The sequence below is a fragment of the Aotus nancymaae genome, unplaced genomic scaffold (genome assembly GCF_030222135.1).
Source record: "Aotus nancymaae isolate 86718 unplaced genomic scaffold, 86718_ANA_hifiasm-v0.15.2.pri h1tg000040l, whole genome shotgun sequence".
NCBI lineage: Eukaryota > Metazoa > Chordata > Mammalia > Primates > Aotidae > Aotus > Aotus nancymaae.
In genome coordinates this window covers 91,124,484-91,140,748 of record NW_026988454.1, presented here as the reverse complement: position 1 = coordinate 91,140,748, position 16,265 = coordinate 91,124,484, and the positions used below count along the sequence as shown (strand labels likewise).

The following is a 16,265-nucleotide window of genomic DNA, read 5'->3' as shown; positions in this document are numbered from 1 at the left end:
CGGGCGGAAGAGAGGCTTGCACTTCTAACCATCGAGAGCAAAAGAAAAACTAGAGTGACAGTACGGTCTAGACGCTCTAGCCGACTCGCCGTCTCTGTCCCGTGTCTTTCCAGACCTTTTTTGAGATTTAGTGGGATGCTCCCGGAGCTAAGGCTGGGGAAAAGGCAAACGATTTGTGAGGCGAATGTAATAAGCTTAGATGAAGTCAATGTGAAACCCAGGCTATCAGAGAAAATTACTGTCTGTTTTGAGCGAGAAGGCGTAAAACTGGGCAACCTTTAAGCCGCTAGAAACTGAACAAAGACTGAGTTGGCCGAAATGCAGCTGTGAAGCCTCATAACATAGAGAACAAAAAGAATTACTCCGGATACAATCAGTTTTTTCCACCTAAGAAATTGCTGCGGCGCATTAGTATTCTTTGTGTCGAGAATATGCTGTAAGAGCTGTGTCGAGATACCAATTTTTATCTTGTACCTTCGGCCGCTGCAGAACTCCCCACGCAAGAAGCTCTTTCACAGTGTCCCCAAATTGTGGAAGGGGCTCTCTCGCTTCTGAGGCTGAGGAAAAGTTGGAAGACAAGAAATGGGATGGCGAATCTGAACTCAAAAGTCTTGCTGTCCCAAATCCAGCAGGGCACTACACTCCATGACTAGAGTTGAGAAAAACAGCAATTATTTATTGTACTGAAAGGCTGTTGCTGTCATCCATTTTGCTTAAGTAATCCCCATTACAAGTGTCTTTATTTCTTGTGCGTACCCTCAAGTGTGTACAAATGCAAATATCTCCCCTGTATTACAACCATCTTTCCATCTTTCTACAAACTCTTACAAATTATTTGATTGCCATTCCAAATAAGAAACCCAGGTTCAGCAAAGGATAAAAGTAATATTAAAACTATTCCTTGTAATCCCTGGAGTTTTCTTCTTCACAATCTACTGTATGTCAATGGGCCCACAAAAGTTACCAGTCCTAGTTAAAATTCTCTTCCTCACCAAAGTTTATAAACACCGCAGTTCATGTCTTCCCTGTATTGGGACCGAAAGGACTTGGTTTTCTACCCCCCTCTAAATTATGCACGTAACCAAAATTTTGGGCAAAATTACCGCGTGCCAATAGGTAGGGCATGGGTTTTTTTTTTTTAAGTAGAGTGTCCATAATCTCAATTTGTTAGTTGAATGTGCTCTCTTATGTTTTCGCCACTTAGCCTACTCTAGATTGTAAATTTCTCAAGCGCAGAGATTATGTGAATTTCTTACCAATGCCCTAGCATTGCTAAAGGGGGTATTCACTAACCAATACATGAATTAGGTATACTGGGTGACAGATCTAGGAAGCTTACGACCCTGTTCAAAAAGAGCCATGGATTCACATTAAATCAAAATTAATGTAGACATAGATTCTTATATGCATGTTATTCAGTACAATTTCCCCCTTTACTAGATCATTCCATCTACTAACACATGCCCAAATTTAATAAAAACAAAGAAACCCTCCTTTGATTTCAGTTACCATCCTATAGACTTCTTTATATTTCTCTCTCCTTCCTCTCCTCCGAATCTTTTTTGATCCCATTTTGAGCAGGCTTTTACTGCTCTTGTTTAGAATCACCAGTAACTTCCAGGTTGCTAAATAAACTGTCAAACTCAATTTTCACCTTCTCCATCTCCACCTTCTCCATTTATTTATTAGCAGCATTTAACATAGTTGATCAGTCCCTCACCATATACTTTAACTTTTTAATTTGGAGGTAAGCCCATACATGTAAGAAAGACTATGGTACTTTGAAGCATGGCTTTGAAGTGGCTTCCATAGTACTTTTTCAGTGGTTCTCCTATTTTAGCAACTGCTCCCTTGTAGTCCTTACTGGATCCTTATCGTCTTAACCTCTAAAATTTCAGTTTCTCACCCTTTTTATACATTCATCCCTTTTGTGATTTCATCTAGCAGTGAATTACTACTCCCACTTTTGTAGATTGCATGAAGAAAAAGAATTTTTTAAAAAAATACTATTCACATGCTGACAATATGTGACAAGCATCTCAAACTTACACACAAAACTGAAAAGTAATGAGCATCTCAAACTTACGCACAAAACTGAATTCTACTTTCCACTTCTATTCCCAAACTTCCTCTTCTACAATTTTCCTTATTTCAAGCACTAAACTTTGACTATTTTCTATCATACTCTATAACCAATTTATTAAAAATTTCTATTAGTGGCACCTTCACAGTATAATCTGAATTGGACCACTTCTTATTATCTCCAACACTACTATTACGATGGGCCAAGCCATCATCATCTGTTGCTCAGATTATGTCAAAAGCCTTTTTAACAGATTTCCCTGTTTCCACTCTTCCACTATCTTCCACACAGCAATGATTCCTTTTTTTTTTTTTTTCTCCCCTGAGAGAGAGTTTCCCTCTTGTTGCCCAGGCTGGAGTGCAATGGTGAGATCTCAGCTCACTGCAACCTCCACTTCCCAGGTTCAAGTGATTCCCCTGCCTCAGCCTCCCAAGTAGCTGGGATTGCAGGCACCTGCCACCACGCCAGGCTAATTTTTTGTATTTTTAGTAGAGACAGGGTTTCACCATGTTGGCCAGGCTGGTCTCGAACTTCTGACCTCAGGTGATCCACCCACCTCGGCCTCCCAAAGTGCTGGGATTACAGGCATGAGCCACTGTGACCGGCAGCAATGATTCTTTTAAGAACTTAGGTTGGATCATATGAATCTTCTCTAAACTCCGTTGTTTACTCATGTATCCCTGACATCTAGAATAGTAATTGGCACATAGAAAATGCTCAATATACATCAGTTAAATAAATGAACTGTATACTGCACAAAAGAATGGATTATTGAGTATAAAAATTCAAAACACCTGTCTTAATATTTGTACTGCCTCCAAATGTTTTCAATCCCAGGGTTCCTCATTCATTATCTCCTTGCTCCTTTTCTGTAAGTTGGTGATTATTCTTACATACAAATGACTGAAGTTTCCCTGCATACTTAACTTGATTGGATCTTCCTAGGCGCACTAGAAACATGCCATATTTTAAAATTCATCCTCTAAATCAGAAGTTACTTTCAAAATAGATTCCTTTCCAAAACATCAATTTGGGGTTCTCTTATCCTTGCCCTTTTCTAATGTTAGAAAATTAGAAAATGGTTTTTTGGAAAATACTTACTCCAGAGGGTTTTGTAACAGTATAACAGAATTGGCAGGGGGAATATGTGGGAAATATGTGAGAAACCTAAGGTAGGTCATGGTTAATTTAAGTCTTGTCAGTAAGATGGACATCAGATGTGAAAGCACTAAGTAAAAATATTTCACAATTACTGATGCAAAGTTAACAAAGCACAGTTACCCAATCTTTTTCTCCTTTAAAAAGCAAACAAGACTGTACTTATGCAACGATCTTGCATGTTCTTCACTTGTACCCCAAAACCTAAAATGCAATAAAAAAAATAAATAAATAAAAAGCAAACAAGATAACCCTGACTTTATCCTGCCTGTAGAATCTATAAATAACAAAAACAGAGGGAAGTCAGAATAGTTTTGTGAGATTTGGATGTGTGTGTGTGCACACACACATCTGTTAATTCTAGAACCATGCTTGATCCACTTTCAATTTTATAAAAATATAGAACAATTTCATGTGAACTTTAATGTTTCAAACTACTGGTTAGGTAAAATATAACATTTCAATATAATTTCATATTTTATCACATTCTGAGTCATCTTTGATAATCAGGAAACAGTTCCTGTCTTAGTTGTTGTATTGGTTTATTATTAAATACTTTAATTGCAAGCCTCAGACTTTTCATCATTAAAGTTAAAGAGTTGGACTAACTCCCAATGATCTTTAACTCTGACTCTAAAGTCCTTATGATAAGCAATTTCATATGAATGAGGACTAAGCTCTGATTTCCTTTTTATCTTGCCCAAATTCCTATCTGAGACGTCTTGGGAGTCATGCCCTACAAACCACAAATTCTCATCAGATGGGTTTTATTTAACCCTGTATATCAGGACTTACTTTCAAATCTGAGTCTGACATAAGAAGAAAGTCAAAACGTTTTACCCCAAAACATGTTTCTCTGCCATATCTTGAAATTACCCTGCAAAGTCTCTTGTGGGAAAAAGTCTGCATTCTACAGAGAATCCCTTTTCCCACTTTGTTTTCCTTCCTTCTTTTCCAGATCCAGGAGATAATCAACTAAGAGCCAGGAACCCTTTTAATTCCAGTAAGAAACATTTTACAACCTGCTCTCTCTGCAGTCTGCTGAACTTCCTCTGCACAATAAAACTTAACTCTCCACAATCCTTTATCTTAACCTAAACATTTCTTTTCTATTGATCCCAGATCTTCAGATAAACTCAACCAATTGTCAATCAGAAAATGTTTAAATTTACCTGTAGCCCAGAAGCCCCTGCTTTGAGTTGTCCCACCTTTCTAAACCAAACCAATGTATTTGATGTCTCATGCCTCCCAAAAATATATAAAACTAAGGTGAACCTTGACCACCTTGGGCACATGTTCTCAGGATCTCCTGAGGGCTGTGTCACGGGCCATGGTCACTCATATTTGGCTCAGAATAAATCTCCTAAAATATTTCAGAGTTTGATTCTTGTCATCAACATGAGCATGAGTCACTTTCTGTTGAACAGTAATTTACTCGCTACCCACAATAAATTTAACACTTTGTAATATACTTAGGGGAATTTTTTGTTGTTGTTGTTGTTGAGATGGAGTCTTACTCTGTAGCCCAGGCTGGAGTGCAGTGGTGTGATCTCAGCTCAGTGCAACCTCCACCTCCCTGGTTCAAGTGATTCCCCTGCCTCAGCCTCCTGTATAGCTGGGACTAGAGGTGCACACCTCCACACCCGGCTAATTTTTTGTATTTTAGTAGAAACGAGGTTCACCATATTGGCCAGGATAGTCTCAATGTCCTGACCTCATGATCCGCCCACCTCAGCCTTCCAAAGTGCTGGGATTACAGGCGTGACCCACCACACCCGGCCGGGAATATTGTTTTAAAGTCTGTGATCTTCTGGAGAATATAATCTAATTAAGAATATGATACATACATAACAGTAAACTTGATGCAGACATAAATAACTCTCCAGGTAACTGTACAACAAAAGTTGTATGGGGAATTCAAAGAAAGTAGTGGGCCAAATTTGTAAAAAGATAGAATTTTGGCAGAGTCTGGTAGAATAAATGAAGCAGAAATTAAAAGTCATTCCAGACTTAGGACAAGAATATGATTAACAATCAGAATTTGGAATCAAACATTGATGTGCTGCAGGAATTGTAAAAACAGAGGCCTAGATGGAGTGAAAAGAGAAAAAAATACTGTTGTTGTTAAGAATTTGGAAGTCAGACAGATACTGAATCTGCCACTTAGTGGTAGTGACATGACTGAAGGCAAGGTACATAATCTATTTATACCTCAGTTTCTCTTATCTTTAAAACGGAGATAATAGTATTCATCATCATCGGGTGGCTGTTAAAATGAAATAACTCAATAAATGTTTACTATTACGGGAGGAAAGTTTGGGTAAGAAGAAAAATCTGCACAGAAGCTATAACATAAATGTCTTGGGGAATTGCAAATGGTTTGGTTTTGCAGAACAAACGAAGAATTGAGGTAATAGTGGAAGGCTGATTTCAGTGATGAATTTAAATATCTTGAAGGGGTACTTAGAGTTTCAAGTAGCAAACTGTTAAAATTAGAGCTCTATTTCAAGATCATTCTAGTAATGAAAAGGTGGTACTGAACATGAGTTATTAAGGTCAGAGAGTCTGTCAGAAAGCTCTCACAGTAATCAAAGGAGGAAGGAAAACCTAAACTAAATCATCAAGAGAGATTTAGATAAGGGGAGGGATGAGATACCCAACTAAAAGGAAGAACATTCAAAAAATCAACAGAATACAGTCATTTATTGAATTGGACAGCTGGAGAAGAGAGCTAGGGCTTCTGGCTTACCTCAAGGTAGTTGGCCATACTATTTACAATAACAAGGAATGTAAGGGAAATCTCAGGTTGGCGTGAGATTGTTCTTGTTTTGGTCTTATTTAACCCAGGTTTGTGTGGAATGATTGCTGTTTGGGCCTTGTAAACTTAGGTTAATTCATTGTTAACCTCCATTTCTCAAGAGATTAATAATGAAAAATCTAGAGCTCAAGAGAGATGTCAAGGCACAAGAAAAGATAGAGAAGTCAGTGTAAAGGCAATAGAAATAATAAGGCTATATGTAAATTTTTGGTGCAGCAAAAGAAGTAGCATTTGAATATAAGTTTCCCCAGCAAGGCAATTTACTTCTACAGAAGGGTGCATCTCACAGATGGAGCAATGGTGAGCACATACCTGGACAAGGGAGGGGAAGGGTTTCTTATTCCTGATGCAGGTAGCCCCTACTGCTGTGTCGTTCCCCTATTGGCTCGGGTTAGACCACATAGTCTAAGCTAATTCTGATTGACTATTTTAAAGAGAGCAGAAGATGAGCTGGAGTGGTGGGGTGGGTAGTTTGGCAGCAAGGACAGTTACGAGACAGGTCAGAACAGGTGACCAGGGGTGACTCAGGTGAAGGCAGATGACCAGGGAAACAGATGTGAACTACTGATTAGAACTGGTGAGAAAGTTGTTTACCGAAACTAGAAGCAAGGGGGCACAGAGTACCAGGATGTTAAACTTTAAAATGGAGAATTAAAGAGTAAGAGAGCTGAACATACTGACATGCTGATTCTTTAAAGAGAAACTTGGAGTTCACTATATCTAACAATCCCCCATCTTTAATTTTTATAGTTTTTTTTATCTTCAAACTTCCTTAATATGTCTTGACTTAGTTGTTCTACTCTCCCTCTGACAACATTCCTGGTGTAATTAAAAAACCACTGCTGATCATAATAGATGAAATTTATTTAATTTACATTTTTATTAATTGTCACCTATGAAAATATTGACTTAAATTCTGCAGCTATTTGATCTCAGGCTTTAAATTTATTTGGTAACTACAATAGTGTTTATATAAACATGGGGGTTAAAGGACCCATGTGAGGCACTTCTTTTTTTTCAATTTTTCTTTTTCTTTTTTATTGTGTTGATGGAAAGCTAGGGTAAAAGGGATGGCCAACTTCTTTTGTGGCATTGAAAATTTACATATAACAATTGGTGGCTTGTATGGGGACCCATTCCTCTTGCGGGGGTGGTCTCTGGTTCTCTCTTGTGAAGAGGCATGCCCCCACTGCTATCTTGAATTTTTATAGCTTTTTATCTCTCCCTTTCTCTTTCTCTGACTCTGTCTCGCTCTTTCCAACTTCCTCTGTTCCCTGTTAGTCTTTCTCTCTCCAAAAGAAGTAGCACTCAAATATAAATTTCCTCAGCAAGGCAATTTACTTCTATAGAAGGGTACATCTCACAAATGGAGCAATGGTGAGCGCACACCTGGACAAGGGAGGGGAAGGGGTTCTTATTCCTGATGCAGGTAGCCCCTACTGCTGTGTCGTTCCCCTATTGACTAGGGTTAGACTGCAGAGTCTAAGCTAATTCCAACTGCCTATTTTAAAGAGAGCAGGGGTACGAGCCTGAGTGGTGAGTGGGTAGTTTGGCAAGGACGGTCAGAGCAGGTGACCAGGAGTGACACAGGTCAAAGCAGGTCACCGGGGAAACAGATGTAACTACTGATTAGAACTGGTGGGAATGTTGTTTACCAAAACTAGAGGCAAGGGGGCACAGAGAACCAGGAAGTTAAACTTTAAAATGAAGAATTAAAAAATAAGAGAGCTGAACATACTGACATACTAATTCTTTGAAAAGCAACTTGAAGTTAACTATGTCTAACAATAAAGCACTTAAGATTGTTTGGGGAGAACTGTAACTTAAAGGCACAGAACACAATCTCAAAGGACACCCAACATTTTATATGGTTAGCATAATTAAGGAACATACAAAGGAGACTAAGGAACAGATAAGGGGGAAAAAATCAGGAGAGTCATTCACAGAAGCTGCATGCTTAAAGATAGAGAGGGAAGGAAAATATCTATCAAATGGAGCAAAAAGATCAATTTAAGAGTTCACTTGATGTGACAGAAAAGAATGAGAACTATTCGCTAAATGTCTATTTTTCTATGCTTTGTGCTAAATGCTTTTTATCTGTCACTTTCTTTGCTGCTCAAAACAAAATCTGTCATATGGGTACTGAAGTCTCTATTTTACAGACAAGGAAATAGTAAATGGCTTAGAAGATTAAACAATTGCAAGGTAGATTGTATAAGTAGAGGAGCTGTATCAGCCTACTTCTGAAACCCATACTTTTTCTACTGAATCTTTCAGACACACGTGACAGTCAACAGAGTACAATAGTGTAATCTTGAGGTGAAAGTCTGACCCTGACTGAAGTTGAAGATGACAAGAAAATAAAAACCACATACTGTTTCACAAGCTTTGTTGTGAAAAGGAAAGACAACACACCCTGGGGTTATTTTACACCACTGATACTGGGGTGTGGGGAGGGGGAGTTAAGTGCAATTTGATAAATATTTGTAAAACTATCGTCTGCAATTCTGAGCTTGAAATAAAGTGACATAACAAGCTTGAAAAGCATATAAGGGGAGTTCAATCTTTTTCTACCCTGCCCTAGGTAGAAAAGCCTGTGATATACAAACAGACAAGTTCCTATTAATACCATTTAAAGTACATAACAAGTTTATCTTTTAAGACTTTTTAAAACATTATAAAACCACCAAAAGATGAAGGGTATATTTGCTTCAAGGTGTTTCTGATTTAAGATAGTAGATTGGCCCCACAAGTTTCTCTCTCCTCCTTCCCACTACAGTAAAACTAAAGAAATTAAAAAGGTATGAGAAAAATTCTCAATAAGACACATCATACTGGATGAATCTCAGAGGCATTACACTGAAGAAAAGAAGCCTGTTTCAAAGGTTACATAAGTAATGATTCTATTTACAACTTTCTAGAAGATAAAATCACAGGGATAGAAAACAAATTGGGGGTTATGAGTGGGGAAAGGGTGAATGACTATAAACGGGTAGTATAAGGAGTTTTTTGGGGAGTGATGGTACTTCTGTTTAACTCTGGTGTAAAAACTCAACTCTATGCTACTAAAATAAAAGTAAAATTTACCATATGATAATCTGAAAAACAATTTTAAAAGATATGAGCCCAAAATTTGAATAGAGAGGAGGCAGCAACAGACAAATGATTTCAACAAATTTCTGGAAAACTGAAGGCAGATGAAATATGACTGAGCTGAACAGAGAAAGCTGCAATTTAGAGGGAATACAAGGTGGATACCAGTGAGAAGCATTCGGACTGATTCCACAACCCCTGAGCTCAGATTTGGAGGTAAAAGTTACAGCAGAGAATCTAGGCCTAAAAATGACTAGTTGAAATCATATACCATAGAATGGCCTGATCCCCAAAGTCCTCTGCCTTACACCTCTTAGCCACAAAAATATGATCTCTCACTTCCATCACTGTCTCCCACAAGTAGAAGACCACAGAATTTTTATCTGTAGGAATAAATGGGAGAGAATTACACGGAAGAAATACAGGGAGGAACAGATAAAAGAAAATATGTGTGAAGTGGAAATCAGAAGATGAGATGGAGGACAAGGAAGTCCCCTTCCTTCTGCAGAAGACTAAAAAATTCTTCCCTAGAGAGAATGACTATATCCAGAGAAAAGACCTCTAGCCAAAGGAAAAGACTGGCTCCCTACCAGTGACTCTGTAACACTGCCTCTCAAAATATGGTCTACTTGGCCAGGTGCGGTGGCTCACGCCTGTAATCCCAGCACTTTGGAAGGCCGTGGAGGGTGGATCACGAGGTTAAGAGAGTGAGACCAGCCTGGCCAATATGGCAAAACGCTGTCTCTATTAAAAGTGCAAAAATTAGCTGGGCATGGTGATGCACACCTGTAGCCCCAGCTACTTGGGAGGCCAAGGCAGGTGAATTGCTTGAACCTGGGAGGCGGAGGTTGCAGTGAGCATCAGACCACTGCACTCCAGCCTAGCAACAAAGCGAAACCCCATCTCAAAAAAAAAAAAATGGTCTACTTATGGATGCTGACCTAAAACTTTATTTTTCTAATTTTTTAAAAAATCATGAATAGAGTAACACATAATTCACTGAATTGCACTTTGCTAGTGAAGCCCATCATTTGTCAAGCATTGCCCACAAACAAGGAGTTTTCGAATAGTGCTTTGGGATCTACTCATATGTTGCCAAGACTAGCCAGAATTAAGAGGAAATTCACCTATATAAACAAGAGAAAAAATAAATTACAAATAGCAACAAAAAAACCATGGTGTTAATAGAGCAGTAAACAAAAGTAATAATACATATTCATATATATATATATGTCCTCAGAAAAATATGGTATGTTATCTGTGAACTAAGGATATTTTGGAAACACAATAGAAATAAAAGAAGTTCTGGATATTAAAATATTTTTAGAAATATGCTACAAATTCAATATAAGGAAGATAAATGTTGCAAGATCAAATTAAGTAATTTTTCTAGAAAGGAGATAACACCATCAAAACAACTGGAGAAAAAGAGAAGAAAATTAAGCACCAATCTAGAAGTTCAACATCTGACTAAGTTCAAATTTCTCAAAATTAACAATGGAAGCTAGACAAGAGTGGAGCAATGCCTTCAAGATGCTGAGAGAAGCTTATTTTTAACTTAAAATTTTATGTGTAGTCAAACTATCAATGAAATGTGAGGTTTGAAAAGGGTGTTTCAGACATTTAAGAACTCGGAAAATTTAACTTTTTATGAAGCTCTAAGTGTTTTAGGAAGTGCTCTAGTAAACCAAGTAAACTAGGAAATGGGAAGTCCAACACAGGAGGATGACAAAGGGAGGTCATGGAATCATCACTGTATAATAGGCCAAGAGAGCAACCATACAGGGCATAGAAGGACAACTGCAGCAGAGACATCTCTAGTAAAAACAGGGACACTATCTGACTGGGGTACAAAAACCCTTCGAACTAGTGATGGGAACATGGCAGACCTGACAGAGAAGTTGGAAAATTTTTAAGGTACATTTGTAGAAAGTTTCATAAATGTTTAAAATGAGGCAATTATTAATTCCAGGAAAATAAAATTATGCAAAAGAAAATCATGTTACTGTTGCCCTAGAGTATACAATATTCACAGTCATAATTAAATAATAGCTAATACATTTATTAATTATGATGTAACTATGTAATAGAAGGCAAAATATGTGTTAGAGAGCTAAATCATCATGTAACATTACTGAGAAGACAGTATTGTCTAAAATTGTTAAATCAAACAACAGAATAGCCATACTCTTTAGCTACACTAAGATAAATAACAGAATAAACAACTTTTGGAGTCAAAGTGATTGCCCCTGAGAGGTAAGGAAAGTTCAGGCAGGGACTACTATTTTTCATTATAAAGCCTTTAGGACTTACTATTTTATTTTTTAAAACTGTGTACACGTTACTTTGATAAATGTTATAGATATATAAAAGGAAATACGGCCACCATGGTATGATTTGTTTTTAGACAAGATATTTATTGTGAAGTTCCAAATGACATTAGCAGAATTGTGATTTTTATGTTTACTGAATGGTGCATGGGATAAAAAGGGGTTCTAAAACACTACTAGATCATCCAAACTCTACAACAGACACGCATCAAAATTCTTGTAAAAGGATCACTTCCTTACTCCCTCCACCCTCCCCTCAAAATACCCAGGTTCACAAAGAACAAAACTTTACAGCTTAACCAACAAAAAAAGTGTCATACAATAATTCTAAGGCAATGTTTCTATGAAGACAAGAGGTAGCAGGCTGAACCACATTTGCTGACCCTATCTCTCAGCTGCTCCTCCTTACTTGCTGGGTTTTTCTTGTGTACCCCACTTCATTATTTTCATCATCCTTACCTCTCTTTCTGTTTACTGGACATTCCCCATGATCTAATACCAAACTTAGCCAGTGTAACTATAGCTCAGATGACAATCTGACCAATTCCTGGTAAGAACAGATGGTTAATGTTATCACAGTAATTAATACAAATATGAATTGATTTAGCAATGAATTACATTTTCTCCCATCCAGGCATGAAGAAGTTAAAACCTGGACTTACCGACCCTGTGTTAAAATTCAGTGCTAAACATAAGCAACAACACTGGGGCACTGTTACTTTATCAAGACACCTGAACATAGCAAAATTAATTTTGTTCACTTTTATTAACATAGGACACACTAACAGAATATTATCATTTAATAAAACCAAGTTACAAAGAAACTCACTAGCCAATAAACAAATGATATTCACTGACTCTTCTCTTGGTTGAATGAGTTTCAATTTTCTATTAATTAGTAGTACACAGCTATTTTTAGCAATTTATCCTTAAAATGCCTTATGATTTCAATGAAATTTCTTAACTTTTACTTAATGAATAATTTCTTCAATTGGGAATCTTTTCATAATTCAAAATAGTTCCTGAAAATTAATGCATCCTTCAATGTCTTCTACTTAAGCAGGGTGCATTTAAAACACAACATGATTCTTTGAAAGCTGACTATGACATTTAAGCATAAAGCCTATAAGAAAAAGAAATGTCATCCCACCCCCCATGTTTCACAGAGACCATATGACTGTTCCATACTCTTGATATTTAGCAACAGGAGTTCCATAGAGATCAAACAGCAGAAAAGAGGAGGAACTTAGGCTATCAATGTACTTGTAAAACAGATAAAACTCCAAATGTATTTTAAGATTCCATCCTCTCCATAGATGAGAAAATGTTGAAAGGGCTCTTCAATCTTTCTTTTGTGACATCCTCTGTCCCTTAATTAGAAAATAGTTGCAGGATGGTAGTCCTCCTTAAACAGCACAGACTCAATCTCGAAAGACTGGCAGACACTCATCTCCCCCAACAATGTATCCCAGAAAATAAACTGCCAAGTGCAAGAGGGACAATTTTCAGAATAAATAACATTCCAAAGGACTGACAAAACAAAGACTATTTTTAGACAAAGAACACAACATATACTCCGAAATTTCAGGATAACCATACATCAAGTACTTTGTGCAAGTAATATTTTTACCAGTTAAAAGTCATTATGAAATACACATTCTTTTAACTGAATTTCATATGTTATATAAAACTTGCAAGTGTGGCACATTTCCACTATTAACCATTACATGATTTTTTGTTTTTTTAAAAAGTATATATTAATCTAACGTATACATTATCCAGACCTTTTGATTTAAAATATAACTGAAGGAAAATATAAACTCTGAATAAACAGGCATTCTTCTACACAAACATGAGTTATTTCAGTTAAAAAAAAAAAAAAGCAATTTCAATGTAATTAAGTCACATCTGATTAATACATACATTTTCATGCATGTGGAAAAATTGTTTTTAACTGGAACTTTAAGTTCCATAACAAAAAAGTTACAGCATTTATTCAATAAGGAATATTAAAATAATTTCAGTTAGTAAAAAGTAAAATAACTTCAACCATATATATATATTATAATTTATCATGTACATACTCCAAAATCCCCATAATTTAATTAGGAAATTTATAGAACATCTTTTTAAAGTATATCTTAGGAAAACCAACCAAAACAATTGGTGCCTTAACTAAAGAGAATGTGCGTACACATTGCTATTTGACCTATATGCAAAAGTGGAATGAAATACATAGGAAATTAAGGTTTCTGTTTTCAAAAATTTCTGGAATATTAGTACTTAAGTCAAAACACTTACCTGCAAAATAAAAATACAGCCTGAGGTATTTCCAAAGCTGAAGTAGTTTTCTGAATGTTAAATACCACAAGAATGCAAACAGTCTCCATTAAGCATTTACATGTGGTTTACAGTTGAGGCCGAAGATGAAGGTCTGCCAAGCAGTTTTCCCAACTCACCTGTACTCTTTCTTCCCTTATAAAGTATAAGCTTCAAGGGAAATAATTACGTGTAAAAACATTCCAAGTCAGTTGGGGTTCCTAACTGCAACATTTAACCAAACAAAAGAGGAATTTTTAAATTCTCCTATGCAGGACCTACCCAATCACTGTAGACATGAGCATTAATTCCTATGCTAGACAAGGTAAGCATGTCCTTTGAAATCAAAGCTAAGCTTGACAAAGAACTGTACTGAATAAATTGGATACATGAACCATCTCAACAAAGTTGGTACTTTAAGCATTTACACACATGAAAATGATGAAGTGTTTTATTTAGATACAGTCTTTCTTCATCTTTCTCTCAATCCTGAAAGATTAGCAAATCGTTATACTCATGTAATCCCTTTCTTCACAAAATACGTACACATATACATCACCATATGTCAATATAATATCATCAACACAGCATAAACATTTAAGCAGTAGACACGAGTCACATGAAAGAGGCTCTATGCAATCATGTGGCTTGTCCCAATAAAAAGCAAACATTAGAATGCCATTTCAGCAGTAACAGTGTTGATATGAATCAATATAGCTAATTTTTTTTATACCCGTCATATATTTTCAGAAGTCATCCATAGGGAAGAAGCAAAGGACAAAGACTGTTTTTTTTTTAAAGTTATGTGCCAACTTCAAAATGACATACTAACCAGACATCAGCATTCAAAAGATAGGTTGAATAGAATTGGCCTTGATGCACATGCAGATAATTTGCTTTCATGATATAAAATTAAATGGTAATATCAGCTGTATTACTACTGTTTCTATATTTATGATTAATTACTAGCAGTACAACTCCCAGAAGGAAGGAGATGGATCCAACAGCGATGTAAGCAATCCCCAAAAATGGATTTTTTCCTCCCATCCACGAAATAGTGCTCAAGATCATCCGTTTTCGTCCATCAAAATAATGTACAGGGTAATCTGAAGAAGGTATAGGAAGATTTTTCCATCTCTGGTTACTTGATGTTTAAAATACAATTTTAAAAGCTGCCATTTAATTGTTAGTAATTCATTTGTGTAATTCTAGGATATACAGGTACCTTACTCCTATGTTCTAAATCACAAATAAAAATTATATTATTATCTTGAAAGATTGATTTAGCAAATTAAATGTTAGTAGTAAAAGCCAAAATATTTTACCAAACCAAACAAATTTAAAGGTCATGCAGTTTCTAGGCGCTTTTGCTCTCATTACATGGGAGGTGCAAAAGACCTCAAAGGAATGCAATGTGAAAAAAATAGTTCAATGAACAATGAAGCCCACACAAGAAGAGGAGACTGACAGACTAGGGGAAAATGGAAAAATCAAGGACTAGAAGTCTCTGTGAGCTCAAAGAGCACATGAAGCAAGAGTGCAGTTATGAGACTGTGAAAAGGCTCTGGCCAAAAGTTCAAAAAGCATGACAACAAAGTTTTAACTTGCTGATTTGGAGCAATGGCAAAACTCACGCTGTGACACAGCTGACAGCTAAAACAGTGGAAGTGAAGGGTGGGTTGTTAAGGAGATTTAGGAAATAAGGCACCTGTGTACGAGATGAATTACCTACATGGACCAGTTCTAGGATTTTGCAAGAGATAAGGTAGCGAAGAAGATAGAAGGAGACTTTTGCAAGTCTCCATGCAAAAAGTTTACAACTTTTTCAAAAGCATCTTTTGAGTCCAGGGTTAGGCCCTATCTGTTTCTTTAGTTTCTTCAATGAACTTCCCATCCTCAAAGATGGGTCCCCCTATGGGTCCCTAACTCCAAATGGCAGGTTCAGTTCTAACTTCTTACATCAACCCTAAACTAAGGCAGGAATGATTTGAAGAGCTCTAGCTAACTCAACATTCCGTGGGATACAGTATCAAATTACCCATGCTAGGCTCTCTCTCAGTATCCCAACCTGAAAGAAACAGGCTTCTGCCTTCATGCTAGTATTTAATTACCACTTTATACCTAATTTTGATAATTAACCCTTGGTTTTGCAGATCCAAATTCCTGTCTTACCAAGTCCTCTCAATCTGCGATATACCATGCATTCCTTTAAATAGTTCTTTCAAAGTTGGGACCCTGCTGCAGACTTCCTGTATGGAAATCGTCTGTCAACTAAGAATTCCTCAGTGCTCCACAGACTTCCCTTCATTGTGCTCTAGGCTACAGGTTGCTAAATTTGCCCTTACTCTCTAGAGATCTTCTGAATGCTAATTTTAACAGAGCTGCTCTCTAGTTTGACTGCCTCCTCAGCATAATGTACTTTCTACCAGCACTCGAACTGGGTCCGTCTGTCCAAAATTGCTCC

The 16,265-nt window shown here is 36.9% G+C and overlaps 1 protein-coding gene across 1 annotated transcript in view; it reads right to left on the bottom strand.

Moving 5' to 3' along the window:
* Positions 1-11,545: 11,545 nt before the first annotated feature.
* The window catches only part of TMEM30A (transmembrane protein 30A), a 34,261-nt gene continuing 29,541 nt past the window's right edge, over positions 11,546-16,265 (bottom strand). The window contains 1 exon segment of the mRNA XM_012471817.2: positions 11,546-14,907. Within this exon segment, the coding sequence (XP_012327240.2) occupies positions 14,714-14,907 (194 nt within the window). The 3' untranslated portion in view covers positions 11,546-14,713.